Source organism: Rhinatrema bivittatum, chromosome 8 (assembly GCF_901001135.1).
Source record: "Rhinatrema bivittatum chromosome 8, aRhiBiv1.1, whole genome shotgun sequence".
In the NCBI taxonomy this organism is placed as follows: Eukaryota; Metazoa; Chordata; class Amphibia; order Gymnophiona; family Rhinatrematidae; genus Rhinatrema; species Rhinatrema bivittatum.
Window position 1 is genome coordinate 66,958,176 of NC_042622.1, and position 20,071 is coordinate 66,978,246.

At 44.6% G+C, this 20,071-nt stretch overlaps 1 protein-coding gene across 6 annotated transcripts in view; it reads right to left on the reverse strand.

The window, feature by feature from the left end:
• Positions 1-858: 858 nt before the first annotated feature.
• Positions 859-20,071, reverse strand: part of TOX2 (TOX high mobility group box family member 2) — a 725,581-nt gene continuing 706,368 nt past the window's right edge. For 5 of the 6 annotated variants that reach the window (XM_029612512.1, XM_029612516.1, XM_029612518.1 and 2 more), the window contains 2 exons: positions 6,155-6,285; positions 859-1,821 (listed from right to left, as the gene is read on the reverse strand). In XM_029612512.1, the coding sequence (XP_029468372.1) occupies positions 1,746-1,821; positions 6,155-6,285 (207 nt within the window). In that variant the 3' untranslated portion in view covers positions 859-1,745. Of the gene's footprint in view, positions 1,884-6,154; positions 6,286-20,071 lie in introns of all 6 variants that reach the window. The other variant, XM_029612513.1, reaches the window with a different exon arrangement.

Genomic DNA, 20,071 nt, shown 5'->3' on the forward strand with positions numbered 1-20,071 from the left:
GCACGTCAAACACACATACTGCCAACATATGCACACACAGTATACATGTTTGCATACAAAAAAGCAAAATGATTTGGTAAAATTTAGTATGGCTGCTTTTTTTTTTGGCATTACTGACAGCAGTGGAAACAAAAATCCTCCTTTTATTCATAGAGGAAGCAAAGAAGAGGCAGCAGCAGTACAGCCTTTGTCTAACTGCTGCCCTGATCAATACTTCTAACACTCCTCTAGAACAGGGGCGCTCAACCTTTTTTCTGTCAGGACACACCTAATAGATGATGCTCACGTGTGTGACCCGCTGAACACATCCTCAGGAATCCCCTGATCTCCAGTTATGGATGCATGGCAGAACTAGGACATTTTCCTGTACAATTCACCATAGTGTCATCTCAGTAACAGCAATACAAACTCCCTCTACTATTGGGATACGAAAAAAAAGGGACTTTCATTATATTTCTGTTAGGATACTCACATGGAAATCATTGGTGGTTAGAACTGTTTAACAATTCGAGTCAAACATACATATTTTGCTTTCTTTAGTGAAAATTCATTGAAGTCCATTTGAGTGGTACATTTAGACATATGTAGGATATTTTGTACTTTAGGATGCTAAATAGTTAAGAAATAACTGCATTGTTTTTATTAATTATGTAAGTAATGAATAGATAAGTATTTTTATGTTTTTGCATAAATTTATGTGGCTACTAATTTTGATGAATGATTATGCATGAGTGTTCTTTACATGTTAGTTGGATTATATTATTTTATGAATAATTTATAATAGTTTTTTCTACCTTTAATTTTTATTACTATATATATGTGTGAGGTTCAGAAAATAACAAAAAACAGGCTTTTTTTTAATCACTTTTCATATTTTATTAGAAAGAAAAGTAAGATAAGCATTGTGAAACAAACTGAATGCACTGGTACTGACATGACAGTACCAACAAAAAAATAATTAAAAAATGCATTTTATTATAAGCCATAATTCTGCTTTCTAGTTCTTCATAAATAGACAAAACCATTGTCAGCAATTTTAAATAGATGGACATATGGCTGGAAAAAATATAATAATGCCATACAACATGGATATAAATTGTCCATTTCTTGCTGTACAAATAAAAGTTTGGCAGGTTCTTTCTTTATACACATCTCCCTTCTATGTGTAACTAAAAAAATGTGCTACAATTAATATAAAATGCTTTTACTATAAAGTAAGCTACTCATTTTTTTTACACAAAAAAATCTTAAAGATGTATTCAGCACAGTTCTAAAACACTTAGTAAACTACTTACAACTATCCAACAAATTATATTTGTTATTTATCTTTTTTCACATTTTTTAAAATTTATTTGCACTTGTACTAGCCGTCAGAGTTCCCATCTGCCTTGCTATGAAAGCTGTCTCCAGACAGAGAGGGCTTTGCATGTACATTATTCATATAAACTTCACATTTTTCTTGCTCGGGGTTGAAGGCCTTGAGCAAGTTAGGCAAGAACATCCTTCTACTAAGCCAGCCCGACGCAAGCACTAGGACACGGCCCCGTCCTGCGTGTCAAAAGCAGTTCAGGAAAGGGAAACAGTCCATAGCTAAGCTGGTGGCAAGCAAGATAGGTGTCCTTTGTTCTTCGTGAATCATGAGGTTGGCTGCCCTGGGCAAGGCGGCTCTTTCTGAAGTTCAAAAATAAAACAGCTTCCGGGACAGTGAAACTCAGTCAATGCTCAGGCGCTTCTGGCAAGGATCCCTAATCCTTGTGACCTGCTTGATGACTCTCAAGGTGGCTGGGATTGTAGACCCTCTCGAATGACCGTCCCTTGATCCTTTTTTGGAAAGAAATTTCAGGTTTTAGGTGAGGAAGGGTGAATTCTCTCTGGGCAGCATGCTTTAGGAAAACAAAAGAGTGTACACTACAGTAAGACCCAAACAGCCTTCAACTAGTGAGGAAGAAACATGCACTGCAAGTGAGTGGCTTTGCCTTCTGAGACTGTTCATACTTAGAAAAATTATTTAAACGCTAATCCACATAAAAACAAACCATTAGGGTAGGGGTGGCCAACTCTGGTCCTCAAGAGCCACAAACAGGTCTGGTTTTCAGGATATCCACAATGAATATGCATGAGATAGATTTGCACACCCTGCCTCCATTGTTTAGAAATTTCTCTCATGCATATGAATACCTTGAAAACCTGGCCTGTTTATGGCTCTCGAGGACCGGAGTTGGCCGCCCTTGCATTAGGGCATATTATTTGCCCAATTCTGAAGTTTAGTTCTGAGAGATGAAAGTCCCAAGGCTTCCAGAATTTGCAGTAAATTAAAGACTTGGGGACAAGATCTGCTATTTTAAAAGCTTGCAAACGACTGACGTGTAGGTTTTTATGCACTTGTATTCCCCTAGCTTTCCTTGAATATTTTGCTGAACTTAAATCAGACTGAAATCCGCACGATTTAAGTTTGACCATCTAATTGGCACATCCTAATAGGAGCTGCACAGTACATGCCAGTTGTCTTCAGACTATCTGGTGTCACCAACATGCCATGGCAGCGAGCACACAAGACTACAATGCTAGGCTCCCTAGCAAGTCTTTATGATCCTGCGCGATGTATATGTATATACAGAGGGGAAAGCGACAAGGCAGGAAAAGCTGTGTTTTCCTGATGTATCTGGAAGCATACATTCATGAATGAGAGGTATGAAACTATGAGGAACTATGAGGGTTTTGTCCTTTTTTTTGGTGAGGGATGGGCAATATATAGTTAATATATAGTTTGCACAGCAGTGGAGACTATTCTATCTCGTCTTTTTTTGACGTTCAATATATAGTTAAACCATCCCAGAAACAGGTGAGGTTTACAAGGGTGCAGAGATTTTGGCGACATAGGACTGATTCCACAAATGGGGTTTTTGGTTGCATAAGCCCATAATCAGAAGGGATCTTATACAAGTCCATAAGTTAATAGATCTTTTGGGGGTATATGGATACATTTATATGAACATGCTATGGGCAAGTATTTTAATTTTGGAAGAGAAACCTATAACAATGAGAGGTTTTGCTTTGGATAAATATTTATATTATTTTCTGGTTATAACTGATCACCAGCTGAGTCCCACTGAAGTTTACTACCAATGAAAAAAATGATTACAAAGTTATTTTCCATAGTTGTCATTGGAATCTGTCAATTTAGTAGTCCACACTGATTGCTCCACTGACTCAGAACTTATTATATCAAGTTGGTAAGGGGGAACAGTAGTGGGTTTAGTACAAATTTGATTTCTGACACTTTATTTCACCCCTACCTTCAAGGAGAAACATATCTGTGCACTTTATAGCTGGGATTAACCAGTTCTGATTACACCCAAACATACTCCTTTGTAACTCATGGTGGAGCTAAACCCACACATCTTAAGAATCTATGCAACTTTAACCAACTTGAAGTTAATGAAATATTTTGCTAATTATATTGATGTTTTTTGGGGACAGAATTACAAAAAATAACCTTTTATCCTAGATTAGTGTTTTCCAAACCCATCCTAGGGCATCCCCAGTGTTTTCCAAACCCATCCTAGGGATAGCAGTGAATTTTCTTGCCTCTGGTGCAAGAAAATTTATCTCATGCGTATTAACTCCTGATATCCTGAATACCTGACTGGCTGGGGGTGCTCCATCCAGGTTTAAGGAACCACTGCCCTAGATCATCTTTAAAAGTACATCAAGAATGAGTAAAATCCATAACAAAAAGAGAGTTTGATCTTCTCTGATATGATTCAGTGGACACACTTGTGGCCAGGGGATCTGAGTCAGGCAACAGCTATCTCACCCATTCCTACCATAAATCATTCTAGATCACTCGGTTTCCATTTGTATTAGCCCTGTTGAAATGGCTCTGCCACAAAAATGACCTGATAGTGACCAAGGACATACTGACATGCATATGCTAGGGTACCAGTCTTAGGGACTGCTTTACAAAGCTCGTACCATAATGTCAGCCAGACATACAAAGAGAAACTGAATTTCGTAATAATGCTTTTGCATCAAGTTATCATTTTAGTATCACCTAAGGTATTTACAATGTCCTTGTCTTCAAAATTTTGTCTTAAGTATGGGCAAGTAATTCTTTAACAGACAATGGCCAGCTGAGGTTTTGCTTTTCCAGCATACATTTTCTGGATGAAGGCCTTTTTTTTCTAGGGAAGATTATACATTTCTCCATAAGGGAGATCTGACCTCATTACCAGGATATATATCCTAGTTGGAGCACAGAATAATCCAAGAGACTAAGCACTGTCTTCAATTCTTTAAACACTGGCCCCTTAGTGATCAATCTTCAAAAAAGTGCAGAGCAACTAACTTAGCAGAACAAACTTTGGCTGGCTAAATGTAGCTGATTTTCAGCTGAAAATCATCCCAAATCTAGCTGGCTAGTTTTAAACTTCTCTAGTATGCCCACCTAAACTTAGATGACTAGCGTAAAAATCAGCATTAGTCAGCTAAATTCTCTCCCATCCACCCCAATGAAATTTAAAGAGTGGCTCACAAGAAAATAAGATATGCCATATTGGGTCAGAGCTAGGGTCCATCGAGCCCAGCATCCTGTTTCCAACAGGGGCCAATCCAAGTCGCAAGTACCTGGCAAGTACCCAAACATTAAATAAATCTCAAGCTACTATTGCTTATTAATTAATAGCAGTTTATGGATTTTTCCTCTAGGAACATATCCAAACCTTTTTTAAACCCAGTTACACTAACTGCCATAACCACATCCTCTGGCAATGAATTCCAGAGTGAAAAAGAATTTCCACTGGTCCCTGCCCTCACCATCCTACCACAGGAATGTAGAGGTTCGGCAGAGGGCCAACATCCCCCACCCATGATTCTCCTTCCCACCAGAATGTAATAACTTGGTTGGGTGGGGGAGGCAGCTGTCAGCTCAACCCCCCCATAATCCTTCAGACACCCCCTCCCATTTCCCAGAAGCCCCCCAAACTATCCCCAAGCCAAATCAGGAGGAAGAAAAATCCCTACTACTTCCCAGCTTAGGGGGTCATTTTCAAATGCTTATCGCGTGCGATAGCATGCTGGGGGTGGAGTCAGGGCAGCGAGGGGAGGATTCGGGGCAGCGAGGAGGCGGACTCCGCGGTGACTTTGCTGGCTGCGATAAGGTAAGAAACGTTATCGTCGCCAGTAGTGGGTCCAATAGCACCACCTTTCATGGCTTTCGCAGACCCACCCCCCCTTCGCCCCCTCGTTTTTGCTGGATTCACCATTCTGTGATAGAATGGTGAATCCAGGCCTTAGTTTGGGGATACTTTGGGAGGTTTCTGGGACAGTATCCGAAGAGAAAATCGTGGGGGGAGAGGCTGTCAAGCCCCCAATCAAATTTAACATTATGGGAGAAGAGAGGGAAACCCACTTACATGGGTAAACTACATTTACACCTGTAAAACCCAGTTTTATGCATGTAAATGTTTCTGAAAATCAGGCCCTTAATGAGCAGGAGACCTTTCAAGGAAGTATATAAATGTTCTTTTTTTTTTTTTTTTGAAAAATTATGTTAAGTTATTGTGTACATTGTGTGCAAAAATAAATTAGAATAGTCAATTTTCATAATAATTAACTGTGTAGAAGAACTGATTTGAACAATGCAATAAAGACTCAGAATAACTTTGGGGGATAGAAGACAAAACACTAATCCAATTGTTCTGGTCCATTCCATAGCATTTTCTCAGACAATAAGAGGTCAATATTCAGTAAGCCGGTGAGTGGCAAATTTACCTGGGGAAAGTTATGAATGTAACTATTCCCAAACATTCAGCAGGACTTGCACAAATAAAGTAAAGTCATTCTATTTATTTATTTATTTGCCCACCCCACAAATCTAATACAGGATTGATCCAATTAAATTTAGGACTCTAATTCCCTCCAACCAGATTTACGCTTTCAACTTTAGTTGGAGTATGCCGAATATGCGCGCTTACAGGCTAAAGTTTAGCCCTGTTCCTAGAACGATTCCACCGATACCCTTTTTTTGTGTGCACAAGGTTTATACAGTCGGAGAGGGTGGGGGAGAAATACTGAAAACTCAGCTTTTGTACGCTAACTCGAAAATTTATGAAAGCAGAGGCTTTGAATATTAACCTCTAATTTTCCTACTTGCCTGCATTGGTTGATTCCACACTCCCTGCTGGGGTAATCGTTATCCCATTCAGTATTCCCTTGGGGGTTTGATGAGCTGGGAGACCGCGGTCCAACGCTGTTCTGAAACTCCGAAGAAATATGCGAAAACTCCTACAAACACAAGAGTAGGTAAATACTCATTTCCACTCTATGTATTTCAGAAGTATACACAGCCAATGTTGGCTGCCTGCACACATTTGTCAGTGTTTTAGTGTGTCCAGATCATCCAAAGCATTTTGTTTTGGCTAAAGACACAAAATCTGCCGACCTGTTCATGTAATATAGCAAATGTTGCTTACCTGTAACAGGTGTTCTCACAGGACAGCAGGATGTTAGTCCTCACATATGGGTGACATCATCAGGATGGAGCCCAATCATGGAAAACTTCTATCAAAGTTTCCAGACCTTTGACAGGCCCCTACTGGGCATGCCCAGCATGGCACTAACCCTGCAGCCAGCAGGGGTCCCCCTTCAGTCTTATTTGATAGCTACAGGCAGTGCCGAAAAAATAAAATAAAACGTTACGAACCCAACACTGCGGGGCGGTGGGCGAGTTTCATGAGGACTAACATCCTGCTGTCCTGTGAGAACACCTGTTACAGATAAGCAACATTTGCTTTCTCACAGGACAAGCAGGATGGTAGTCCTCACATATGGGTGAGTACCGAGCTGAGGATGTCTGAACATGCACCAATTGTACCCAACGGCATGCAACAGGCACAACAACTGGGGTGGAATTTGGTAGAGGGCATCCTGAACCCCACCGGGCAGGCGGAAGGGTGTAGGTATGTCACGTTGGAAATAAGTTACGCAGGACAGACTGGCTGAAGATGGAATCCTGTCTTCCGGCTTTGTCCAAGCAATAGTGGGCTGCGAAAGTATGGAGAGAACTCCAGGTGGCAGCCCTGCAAATGTCAGGAAGCGGCACCGATCGTAGGTGTGCTACTGAAGTTGCCATGGCCCTCACAGAGTGTGCTTTAACACGGTCTTGAAAAGGAATGCCTGCTTGCTGATAGCAAAAAGATATGCAGTCTGCCAACCAGGAGGAGAGAGTCTGCTTACCCACAGGCTTCCCTAACTTGTTAGGGTGGAAAGATACAAACAGTTGAGTGCTTTCCCTGTGGGCAGCTGTACGGTCTAGGTAGAATGCTAGAGCCCGTTTACAGTCAAGGGTATGCAGAGCCTGTTCCCCTGGAATGGAATGGGGCCTGGGAAAGAAGGTAGGTAGTATGATGGATTGGTTAATGTGAAACTCCGAAACTACCTTAGGTAAAAACTTAGGGTGAGTGCGGTGTACCGCCTGGTCCTGCAGGAGTTTAGTGTTCGGCGGATAGGTAACTAGGGCCTGTAACTCACTAACCCTGCGAGCTGAAGTGATAGCCAATAGGAAAATCACTTTCCAGGTGAGATAACATAGATCACAGGAATGGAGAGGCTTGAATGGTGGTTTTATGAGCTGACCGAGAACCAGATTAAGGTCCCAAGAAGGGGTCGGAGGACGTAAAGGTGGCTTGACATGGAGCAAGCGCTTCAAAAAGCATGTTACGATGGGTTGTACCGATATAGGAACATCCCCGACACCTTTATGGAAGGCGGCTACCACACTGACATGCATTCTGATGGAAGAGGTCTTTAGACCTGATTCTGACAAATGCCAGAGATAGTCCAAAAACCTTGGGATTGGACAGGAAAAGGGATCAAGGGACTGCGAGGTGCTCCATGATGTGTACCTTTTCCATTTATAGGAATAAGATTTTCTTGTGGAAGGTTTCTGTGAAGCAATCAGGACACGAGAAACTGAATCTGAAAGGTTAAGAGGTTGAAGGATTAACCTTTCAACATCCATGCCGTCAGAGACAAGGCTTGAAGATTGGGATGGTGTAGGCATCCGTTGTTTTGAGTGATCAGATGCAGGTTCATTCCCAATTATTAGAAAAGGAATGATGAATAAAACGGAAAATGTCATAATGCCTCTGTATCGCTCCATGGTGAGACCGCACCTTGAATACTGTGTACAATTCTGGTCGCCGCATCTCAAAAAAGATATAATTGCGATGGAGAAGGTACAGAGAAGGGCTACCAAAATGATAAGGGGAATGGAACAACTCCCCTATGAGGAAAGACTAAAGAGGTTAGGACTTTTCAGCTTGGAGAAGAGACGACTGAGGGAGGATATGATAGAGGTGTTTAAAATCATGAGAGGTCTAGAACGGGTAGATGTGAATCGGTTATTTACTCTTTCGGATAGTAGAAAGACTAGGGGACACTCCATGAAGTTAGCATGGGGCACATTTAAAACTAATCGGAGAAAGTTCTTTTTTACTCAACGCACAATTAAACTCTGGAATTTGTTGCCAGAGAATGTGGTTCGTGCAGTTAGTATAGCTGTGTTTAAAAAAGGATTGGATAAGTTCTTGGAGGAGAAGTCCATTACCTGCTATTAAGTTCACTTAGGGGTAGATTTTCAGAGCCCTGCTCGCCTAAATCCGCCCAAAACCGGGCGGATTTAGGCGAGCAGGGCCCTGCGCGCCGGGAAGCCTATTTTACATAGGCCTCCCGGCGCGCGCAGAGCCCCGGGACTCGCGTAAGTCCCGGGGTTCTCGGAGGGGGGGCGTGTCGGGGGCGTGTCGGGGGGCGGGCCCGGTCGACGCGGCGTTTCGGGGGCGTGTCGGCCGCGTTTTGGGGGCGGGTACGGGGCGTGGCTACGGCCTGGGGGCGTGGCCGCGCCCTCCGTACCCGCCCCCAGGTCGCGGCCCGGCGCGCAGCAGGCCCGCTGGCGCGCGGGGATTTACGTCTCCCTCCGGGAGGCGTAAATCCCCCGACAACGGTAAGGGGGGGGGTGTAGACAGGGCCGGGTGGGTGGGTTAGGTAGGGGAAGGGAGGGTAAGGTGAGGGGAGGGCAAAGGAAAGTTCCCTCCGAGGCCGCTCCAATTTCGGAGCGGCCTTGGAGGGAACGGGGGGAGGCAGCGCGGCTCGGCGCGCGCAGGCTATACAAAATCGATAGCCTTGCGTGCGCCGATCCAGGATTTTAGTGGATACGCGCGGCTCCGCGCGTATCTACTAAAATCCAGCGTACTTTTGCTTGAGTCTGATGCGCAAGCAAAAGTAGGCTGTTCGCGCGCCTCTTAAAATCTACCCCTTAGAGAATAGCCACTGCCATTAGCAATGGTTACATGGAATAGACTTAGTTTTTGGGTACTTGCCAGGTTCTTATGGCCTGGATTGGCCACTGTTGGAAACAGGATGCTGGGCTTGATGGACCCTTGGTCTGACCCAGTATGGCATTTTCTTATGTTCTTATGTTCTTAAGGGAATGTGACTGCAGATGGAGAGATCCTGAAGTATGGGAAACTACACTTGGCGTGGCCAGTGAGGTGCTATCAGGATCATGGTTCCCTTGTCCTGACGTAGCTTCATGAGAGTCTTCGAGAGAAGAGGAAGTGGAGGGCATGCGAAGAGGAAGTGGAGGGCATGCATAGAGCAGACCGGTTGCCCACAAGAGGGAGAATGCATCTCTGGGCTGAGAGAGTTCGCTGCGAATGAGGGAGCAGAAATTGTCGACTTTGTGGTTCTGAGGGGACGCAAAGAGGTCTGTCGGAAGATTGAGGTCGCTACCGAGGGGTTGAGAGACCACTCGTGTGGTTGGAAGATGCGACTGTTTGTCTGCCAAGACATTGTCCACTCCCGGCAAGTAGGTGGCCCTGAGGTACATCGAGTGAGAGAGCGCTTCCGCCAAAATCTGCGCAGCTTCCTGACACAGAAGGAAGGAGCCTGTGCCTCCCTGCTTGTTGATGTACCACATGGCCACCTGGTTGTCTGTCTGAATCAGGATGACGTGATTTGACAGGCGTTCCTGAAAAGCCCTGAGAGCATATCGCATTGCTCGAAGTTCTAGGAAGTTTATTTGATGTTTGGCTTCCCCTAGAGACCAAGATCCTTGTGTCTGTAGATTGTCCCCGTGGGCTCCCCAGCCAAGGTTGGAAGCGTCGTGGTGAGAATGAGTTGAGGATCTGGCACTTGAAATGGCAGTCCCTGGAGGAGATTGTTCTGATCTTTCCACCAGGCGAGAGACAGACGGAGTAAGTCGGTGATGTGGACAATGGTCAACAGAAGCTGAACAGCTTGAATCCATTGTGACCTTAGAGTCCAATGCATGAGTCTCATGGCCAAGCGGGCCATTGGTGTGACATGGACTGAGGATGCCATTTATTTATTTATTTAAAGCTTTTTTATACCGAGGTTCAGGTAACAGAGTTACTAATCACCTCGGTTTACATTTAAACCATCAAACAAATGACATGGGATATGTCTTACAGTGAACAAGGAAGAAAACAACTTGGAAACAAAATAACATGGTAGAACAAGGAGTGACAAGGTGAGGGAAATGATCCAGTGTGGCCTAAGCCAACTAATATGTCCCAGAAGGACGAGGAATTGACCAGCTGTTGCTATATGTTGAGACTGCAACTGGTGAGCTAGAAACACGAGTGTTAGCACGCGTTGTTGAGGTAGAAAGGCTTTTGCCTGCAAGGTGTCCAAGTCTGCTGCAATGCACGACAAGGTTTGAGATGGGATTAAATAGGATTTTCCGTAATTGACGAGAAATCCTAGCGAAATTATTAGAGTGTGTAGGATGAAATCGAGGGATGACCAAGCGGCTTGCTGGGTTGGAGCCCTGACTAACCAGTCATCCAGATAGGGGTAGACGTGAACACCTTCTTTTCTGAGGAAAGCTGCGACAACTACGAGGCATTTGGTGAAGACTCGTGGTGCAGATACTAGGCCGAAAGGAAGCACTTGGTATTGATAGTGCTTGGGGCCTACTAAAAAACTGAGGTATTTGCGATGAGTTAGAGTTATTGCAATGTGTGTGTATGCGTCCTGGAGGTCCAGAGAGCAGAGCCAGTCTCCTCTTTGTAGAAGAGGTAGGAGCAACCCCAAGGTTACAATCTTGAACTTTTTCCGCTGGAGGTACTTGTTGAGAGCACGTAGGTCCAGAATTGGACGGACTCCCCCGGATTTTTTGGGGATCAGAAAGTACCGGGAATAGAACCCTAGGCCTTGCTGCGAGTGTGGGACCGGTTCTAATCCTTTTAACTTGAGGAGGAGGGAAACCTCCTGATCCAGAAGGACAGAGTGGTTGGATGTCCCCCACGTCCGAAGAGGTGGTGAGTCCGGTGGTAGAGCGAGAAAGTTCAGGTAGTAACCCTGAGCAATGATTGCTAGCACCGACTGGTCGGTTGTGATTGATTGCCACATGTTGTGAAAGTGGCATAATCGACCTCCCACTGGTATGTTTGGCAGAGGAATAGGGCTGCTGCTCTTGAAGTGGAAGTCAAAAACCTGAAGCAGGCCCCGGCTGGGAAGCTGCTTGTGGTTTCTGCTTCCGGGCTTGGCGAGGCTGAGGCTTTTGATAAGGTCTCGTAGTTCAAGACTTTGTTGGTGGAGGATAAGCCTTCCTCGGATGGTAGAATGACGTCTTAGAGTCCTTCCTGAAGGGCTGTCTTAAGAAGTCGGAAGGTATCGATGAAAGCTGTTTAAGGGTCTCATGATGGTCCTTTAATTCAGCCACCATTCGCTGGATCTGTTCACCGAACAGATTGTCTCCTACACATGGTAGGTCAGATAACCGGTCTTGTACTTCTGGGCGAAGGTCAGAAGATTTGAGCCAGGCCCATCGTCTTGCCGAAATAGAAGCTGCAGACACTCTAGTAGAGGTGTTGAAGATATCATAAGATGTCCTAATCTCATGTTTTCCTGCCTCAAAACCCTTGTTTACAAGGTTTTGAAGCTGGTCCTGAAATTGTTCAGGCAGGGTTTCAGAGAAGTCCTGTATCTGCTTGAAGATGACCCTATTATATTGGGTCATATAAAGTTGGTAAGCCGCAATTTGGGAGATGAGAATGGCGCCTTGGAACACTCGTTGACCAATATTGTCTAGGAACCTCTGTTCCTTAACAGGTGGGGTAGATGAGTGAGGCTTCGACCTTTTTGCCTTCTTTTGAGCCAACTCTACCACAACTAAGTGGTGGTCGAGCTGAGATTTTTGAAAGCCAGGGGCTGACTGTACTAAATAGGTAGTGTCAGCCTTTCTGTGTACTGGAGCAATGGATCCAGGGTTCTCCCAGTTCTTTTTGAGGAGGTCAAGAAGAACTTGATGAATGGGAATAGAAGTGATCACTTTGGGAGCATCCAGGAATTAGAGCAACTTCATCATCTGGTGCCTATCATCCTGTTCCGTCTGAAGTTGAAAAGGGACCAACTCAGACATTTCCTTCACAAAATTAATGAAAGAAAGGTCCTCTGGAGGAGAACGCTTTCTACTTTCAGTAGGAGAAGGAGGTGAAGGTAAGTCATTGATGTCTGTGGAAGTATCATCACCCCAGGTGTCATAAGGATCAGCAGACTGACCTGTTGGATGAGAAGGGGGTTGGATACCTGAAGGCCCCGGTCGAGGCTCTGAGAAAATCGGAGGAATCACCGGGGGCACCGAAGATGGTGCGGAAGGTATCGGTGCCGGCATCAACGGCATCAATCGCGCCGATGATCGTATCGGCACCGATGGATGAATCGGTGGCGAGGGACGAATTGGCATCGATGGCTGAGGCAGAACTCCCGATGGAGGAATGCGGAACAGTGTTTCTCCTCCCGATGAAGTTGTCAACGGGGAGGGCACCAGAGCCATCAGAGACCCGGGAACCACCGGTGGAAGGGCGGACATGAACGCCTCCATCCGGGATAGCAGCGGTGCCAGCGCTGCTGCAATCGGGTCGGTAATTGGTTCCACCCTCGGTGCCGGAGGAACCTGGAGCCGTTGCATCGCCTTGTCGATGGCCTCCTGAACCAGCCGGTCCAGTTCTTCTTGGAGACCTGGAGCAAGCAGCCCCGGCTCCTGAACAGAAGAGGGAGGCAGAGGCACAGTTGGAGGGACCACCTTTACAGGCGGAATCGCGACTCCCAAACCCCGATCGGGTGAGGGTGGCCTCAGTGACCCGGTCGCAGGAATGGTCGGTGCCTTTCCTGGACGGGGCTTCTTCGACGGTGGCTCAGACAGTGGCTCGGTCGATGATTTCGCTCCCTCGATGGTCCGAGTCCTACGATGTCAATGTTTCTCCCTGCGATCCCCAGGAGTAGCGGGCGTCGATGGCCGTGAAGACGTAGATGGCGGATGGTCACCGGACGGTGGACGATGCTGGCGCGATGTCGATGGTGCCGGTTCCGATGATGTCGATGCGATGGACGGTGTCGGGGTCTGAGCACGAAAGAGAAGTTCCATCTTCTCCATTCTGGCTTTGCGACCTTTTGGTGTCATGAGGGCACATTTGGTACAAGTCAGGACATCATGCTCACGGCCTAAACACATTACACAGACTCCATGGGGTGCTGTGATAGACATGATGTGAGTACAGTCCGGGCATCGATGGAACCCCGACGCCATGGCCACAGAAAAAAATTGAGCCGCGGTACGGTCAATGGCCAGTAGGCCGCGAGGGCCAAACTCGACTGTAATCGATGGAACATGGTCAAAAAACTTACCGGAGTACCGAGGCCTGAGAAAAGTTAGAGGAGGGACCCCTGTAGGGCAATTTAAGTTTAAATAATTCTCTGAGGAAAATTCCTGTCAGGAATCTCTTCAGAGCTCCTAAACCATGAGGCTACTGCTGCGTAGAAAAAAGAAGACTGAAGGGGGACCCCTGCTGGCTGCAGGGTTAGTGCCATGCTGGGCATGCCCAGTAGGGGCCAGTCAAAGTTCTGGAAACTTTGATAGAAGTTTTCCGTGATTGGGCTCCATCCTGATGATGTCACCCATATGCGAGGACTACCATCCTGCTTGTCCTGTGAGAACACAAAATACTGACAATACTTAGTTTCTACTAAACAGACCGCAAAAACCTTGTATATTTGTGTTTGGTTAGCAACATCTCAAAAGTTAATTCCTCTCAATTTACTGTTCATAATGCCAAACCTACCTGAGAAATACTGAAGCTCTCTTACAGTGAACTCTTATTAGGGTTGTAAAAGTAATGCCTTAAACCCTTGTCAAGCTACCTGTATTTTTTTGTCACCACAATTAAGCACAGTGCACATGGAAAAAAACAGTGCATGTACTGAACTTCCGTGCATGCAACCAGCTGTCAGGCCAATACAGTATGGACGCACTAAAAAAGCATGTCCGTTTTTGGCATCCACTCTTTTAACCAGGGCTCAGCCCCCCTCTCCTGGCGCTCGATACAGAATGCAAAAGAGGAGTCGCACTAAAAGGAGGTGCTAGGGACAACTGGACGCCCCTAGTGCCTCCTTGGTCCAGGAGAGGGGGCTGTCAGCGTGTTTAGAAAATGGATGCTCAATTTTACGCGCATCTGTTTTCCTAACCGGTGCATAGCCACGGGTTAAGAAAATGTACGCTTGTAAAACTGAGCGACTGTTTTCCTCACCTGACCCACAGTCATATATTTTTTTTTACATTTTTTTAAACCTGTTTTTTTTTTATCTTTTGGTTCCTCTGACTTAATATTGCTACCATATTTTGTCTGCTTTTCTCTGCACTTTTTTGGGCTGCTCATAAATTAACGCCTGCCCTTGGGCAGGTGCTAATATTCAAGCGAAAAATGTGCGGATCAACCGTACATTTTTTTCCTGTATCCAGGGCGAATGGCTAATAGCTTCATCAACATACATTTGCATCTGATGAGCGCTATTAGTTTCAGAGAGGGGTTTGGAAGCGCATTGTGGATGCGCTAAACCCCTTATTGTATAAGGGGTTGTGGACACGTCTCCACAACATGCGTCCAAACCAAGTTAAAAGGTATGCTTAGCTGAGTGCGCTTTACAGAATCAGCCTGTATGGGAGTCATTTACAAAAGGTTTTCTCCCAGTCTATCTCTATCGGAAAAATGCTTAGTAAACAGGACCCTATGGAGTAGATTTTAAAAGGTGTGCTCACCAATTTTATAAAATGTGTGCGCTGGCGCACACGTTATAAAATCCCATGGCTGCATGCATGTGCAGGTGGCGCGTGCAGGGGGGCCCAATTTTGTAAGATTACGCGCATGGCTGGGCCCCTTTGAAAATGCACATGGTGCACGCAAGGTCTGGCCACATGAGTAACCCCCGTTTTTTTATACGCGTGGCCATTTTAAAATTCGGTCATATGTTTCCACCTCTGCTCTTACATGCAGAAGCGGAGAAGGCATGTGCTGGTCACTCCCTCCACCTTGCTTATAGCTCTTGAAGCTTGTCTTCAATTTTTTGATTTCTCATCCCCCTAACACTGATCCTCCTCACTCTCCTTTCCTTCCAAGACCACCCCCCATTCTGCTGGCTCTCCTCTCCTATTGACAATCTCCTGACTCCCCATGTCAATGCTTGTCTCTCTGACAGTTCCCTTTTCATGTCATCCTAGTGTTGATTCTCCCCCACACTTTCTATGCTCTTCTTTCTCTGCTCATCTGCTAGTGACAACATTTCTTAACCAAACCCCCTCCCCCCCCAACAATGACACTCCTCCTCATCTCCCTAATAGTGATGTTCATCCTCTGACCACTCCATGATGCTTTTCCCTCCCTTGCTTCAACTGGTGACACCCCTTTCCCTGAAACACTCTCTTCTAACTTTTCCTCTTGTTGACACTCCTGACCTCCCTGTCTTTGATAATTTCTCTTCTCCTGTCCAACCCTGGTGACACTATTCTTCCTTTCCCACCCACTCTCAATCCTCTACATTACTTGTTCCACATCCTGGTGACATTCATCCTCAACTTTCACCCAGTATCCCTCCTGCTTCCCACAATGATGGTCCTCCCCCTCCCCACTACCCTTGAAGCTTATCCTCTTCTCCAGGACCCCCAACCCCTCCTTCTGCTCATGTCTGGTGATACTTCACCTCATGTGGTATGATAATATTTATTTAATAAGGGTTTTTTTCTATACCATCGTTTGGAGACACCATCATAACGGTTTACAAATCGCACAATAAAATAAAATAAGATTATAATTAAAAAATGATACTAAAAATGTAAGTAAAAATAACAAAATAATGTCAAAGGATAAAACTTAAAAAAACAATTACATAAATAAAATCGTTAAGAAAGCATAAAAGAAATCAAATAAGAATAAAAGCAAAAAATCATGAATACTAAGAAAATATCAACTATTTGCTCTTGGGGTCACCTTCCATTTGTTTAAAAGCCTGTGTGTATAACCAAGTTTTCAGGTCCTTCTTAAATTGCCTGCAGTCTTGTTGCAACCTAAAGTTTGCTGGCATTGTATTCCAGAATTTTGGTGCTGCGAGTGAAATGGCCCTATCCCTGACCTGTGTGTGAGATGTGCTGTTTTTATTGACAGAACTGGTAATAAGTCTTTGTTTGCTGATTGAAGCACCCTTTGAGGAATGTGTAAAAACAACAAGGGCAAAGACATTATTAACAAAATTAGCAAATGAAAATACAGAGGATGCCACAATCCCAACAAAAAACTATAGACTATAAACAAATGCACATCAAAAATGTATATTCATTGATAACAAATGATGTCTCAAAATAAATAGTACCATAGAATATAAGAGGCAATGGAGTTCAGCATGGTCAAAAAGCTGTGCCATAAAAGTCTTAGTACTTTATCCCGATATTGTGTAATGATATCGCTGGTACATAGGTGTATGATCAGATGGCCATCCTATTTGCAGCTAGAAAGATACGCTCTTATTCATTTCAAACTTTTCTCTAATGCCAGAAAACATCATAACACTGGTTGGTATCAGAACTGTGTAGTGTTTCTTATCTTTCATCACAGATGGCGTGTCGCATATAATTGAGGCATTTGTTAGAACTTTCCAACGTGTGCCTTTGCAGTAGAAGATTCATTCATTAGAAAAGTGGTCTCCAATGGATTGTTGGCTCTTATGTTTTTGTTGTGTTTCACTTAAACCGGTTTTGGTGCTGGTTGCACAGCAGATTAAAACAATAAAAAATATATAATACATCAATGCACCAGTTGCATGATTACACAACATCAGAATAAATGACTGAAACCTTTCTGGCAAAGATTTTGATTATGCTGAGACACCATTTGTATATTGATACATGTTGGGATTCTGGCATTCTTTATATATTAACTGGATACTTTTCCTCATGACATTTATCTTCACTCAGTCATCACTACTGCATCACCTCCTATACAGATTAGAACCTGCTCCTCCACATTCCACCAACCCTGCCCCAATACTCTACTCTTCCTCCATTCCATTCCATTTATATTTCTTCACGGGGTGAGAAGGAGCTATAGGATAGCTTTAGGTGCAAGATGCTGGCCTTCCACCTCAACCCCCTTCCTGCTTCTCCAAAATTCCTCACCATTCTTCCATTCCCCTTCCTAGCCACTGTTCCTGCATATCTCCTGCACTCTTGCAGATCTCTGCTCTTCCATATCAGCCCCCATTCCCTGACCCCTCTCCCCTTCTAAACAGGATACCTCTTATATTTCATGCACATCTCCACTACAGTTCTCTGTTCCACTATACCTTCTACCCTTGTCACATTTTAACTCCCCCCCCCTCCAAACACACACACCTCTGCTCCTGCACCCTCCCCTCTTCAATCCATTCTTCTACACTCTCACTTTCATTATACTTTAGGGAGCACTTTTTAAAGCACCCCGGTAATTTGCATTTCCATGGGTACTTTGCATCTGGTGAAGTTTCCCTTTGAAAATGTATGGCCAGCAAGGACAGTGGGTACAAAAATACCATTGAATTTTGCACCTACTTTAAAGCCACTGATGGGAGCCAATTCTCACAGCTCAGGATATTTACCTGGCTCACTGCTTAGTTACCCTGGCAAATTCCTCTGAACACTGTGCTGTCCATGTGCTACTCGTGCTATGATCACTTTCACTACTTTCTTTTTATAAAAGACTTTGCTGTAACTGGAGAGGGTAGATTCTCCACTAACCTGTGTCAGAAACATTAGAAAAATGAGCAGACACTCTTGGCATAGACTAGAATATTCAAAGACCTTCTTATAACTTCCATTACTATTTGTTATCTTGTCATTGGTATAATGCTTATTTTTGCCCTTTTCACTAAAATGTGACAGATGAAAAAACTTTGATTATAGTATTCTTTTCTTGACTATAGGCCTCCCTTATCTTTTACAAGTTAAAAGAAAGAATAACCCGACCCATGGAATGGCCAGAAAATAGATTTTTGTAAAGATTGCCCATTTAAGAACTGTCTCCTACTCAAGTTGTAATTATGTGGGTTGTGGAAGGCAACAGCAACATAATTATGCAATCAAACAACAGCTATTTTTCTAGGTTTTAAAGATTTGACATTAAGCTTTAGTGCAGAGTACAATGTGAAGAGTTATTTTGTTTATTAACGATGACATACACATTGGTCCAGATTAAAAGACGAGGCAAAAAACAAGTCAAACAAGATTGGAAAAGTGCATTGCAGAGGGTTTACAAAATTTCCTAAGGCATTCTTTACACTAAGTGCTAATTTCCAAAATGTGTTTATTATGTGTCTATGTCCTTTTTCAACATATGCATGTTAACTTTTATAATTATGTGCATAACGCTCAAAGTTAAAAGGTAGATTTTTAAAAAACACGCGGGCGTCCATTTGTGTGCAGTTCCCGGACGCGCTGATTTTATAACATGCGTGTGTCGCCGTGCACATGTTATAAAATGATTCACGCATGCACGTGTGCCCGATTTTGTATTGGCATGCGCAAGTGTGCGTGTGTCGTGACTCGCATGTGCAGGGGGAGAATTTTTTTTAAAGTACACGCAGCAACACGATCAGGCTTTTGCCCAGTTTCCTCCCAGTCTGCTCCAATTAGTGGACTGGGAGGGAACTTCCCTATCCCCCTACCTACCCTTCCTCCCTTTTCCCCTCTCCACCCCGACCCTTAAACCCTACCTATCAACTCTTATTTTTTTTTTGTTTAACAACTTACCTGCTCTAAGGAGCAGAAGTAAGTTATGTGTGCCGGCTGGTTGCTGGTGCGTGCTTCCCCAGAACAGTGCAAAATGGCGGTGTTCCAGCTGGCTCCCGGCTTGAACCCCTTCCAGACCCTTCTCCCGGTCTCCCCTTTTCTTAACCCCAGCTCTTCCATGCACATTAGCAGATCCGTGCATGGCCTGGCCATTTAGAAAATGCGCTCGGCCACGCACGTATCTGCTGGGATTAAAATTAGCCCATAAGTGAATAACTGCAAAAGGCATATAAATTGAAAGTTATGCATCAAAGAAAATTGACATAGATGGATATGGTCAGAGAATGACTGACAAAAATATAAAAAGGCTAGAAGTCTGTTTACTTGCACAATTTTGGAAATAGCACATATTTTGTCAAAATCTTAATTTCCTTTAAATACTGGAAAGGAAAACATTTCACCATAAATGTGCACATGCAAACATATTGGGGCCGATTTTTAATCCTATGCGCGCGGGGTACATTTGTGTGCGCTACCCGGTGCGCACAAATGTACACCCAATTTTATAACATGCGCGCTCTGCCGCGTGTATGTTATAAAATCTGGGGTCGGTGCGCGCAAGGGGAGTGCACACTTGTGCACCTTGCGCGCGCCAAGCCCTAGGGGAGCCCCGATGGCTTTCCCCATTCCCTCCAAGGCCGCTCTGAAATTGGAGCGGCCTCGGAGGGAACTTTTTTCGCGGCCCCCCACCTTCCCCTATCTAACCCCCCCCAACTTATTTTATTTTTTACGCTTGTCTCTTGCAGGCGTATCTTGTGCAAGCCGGCCGGCTGCCGGAGCACCATGCCCTGGCACAGCCACTGTGTCAGAGGACTCGGGACCACCCCCGTCCCATCCCCTTCCCGCCCCTTTTTCAAAGCCCCAGGACATATGCGCGTCCCGGGACTTGTGTGTGCTGCC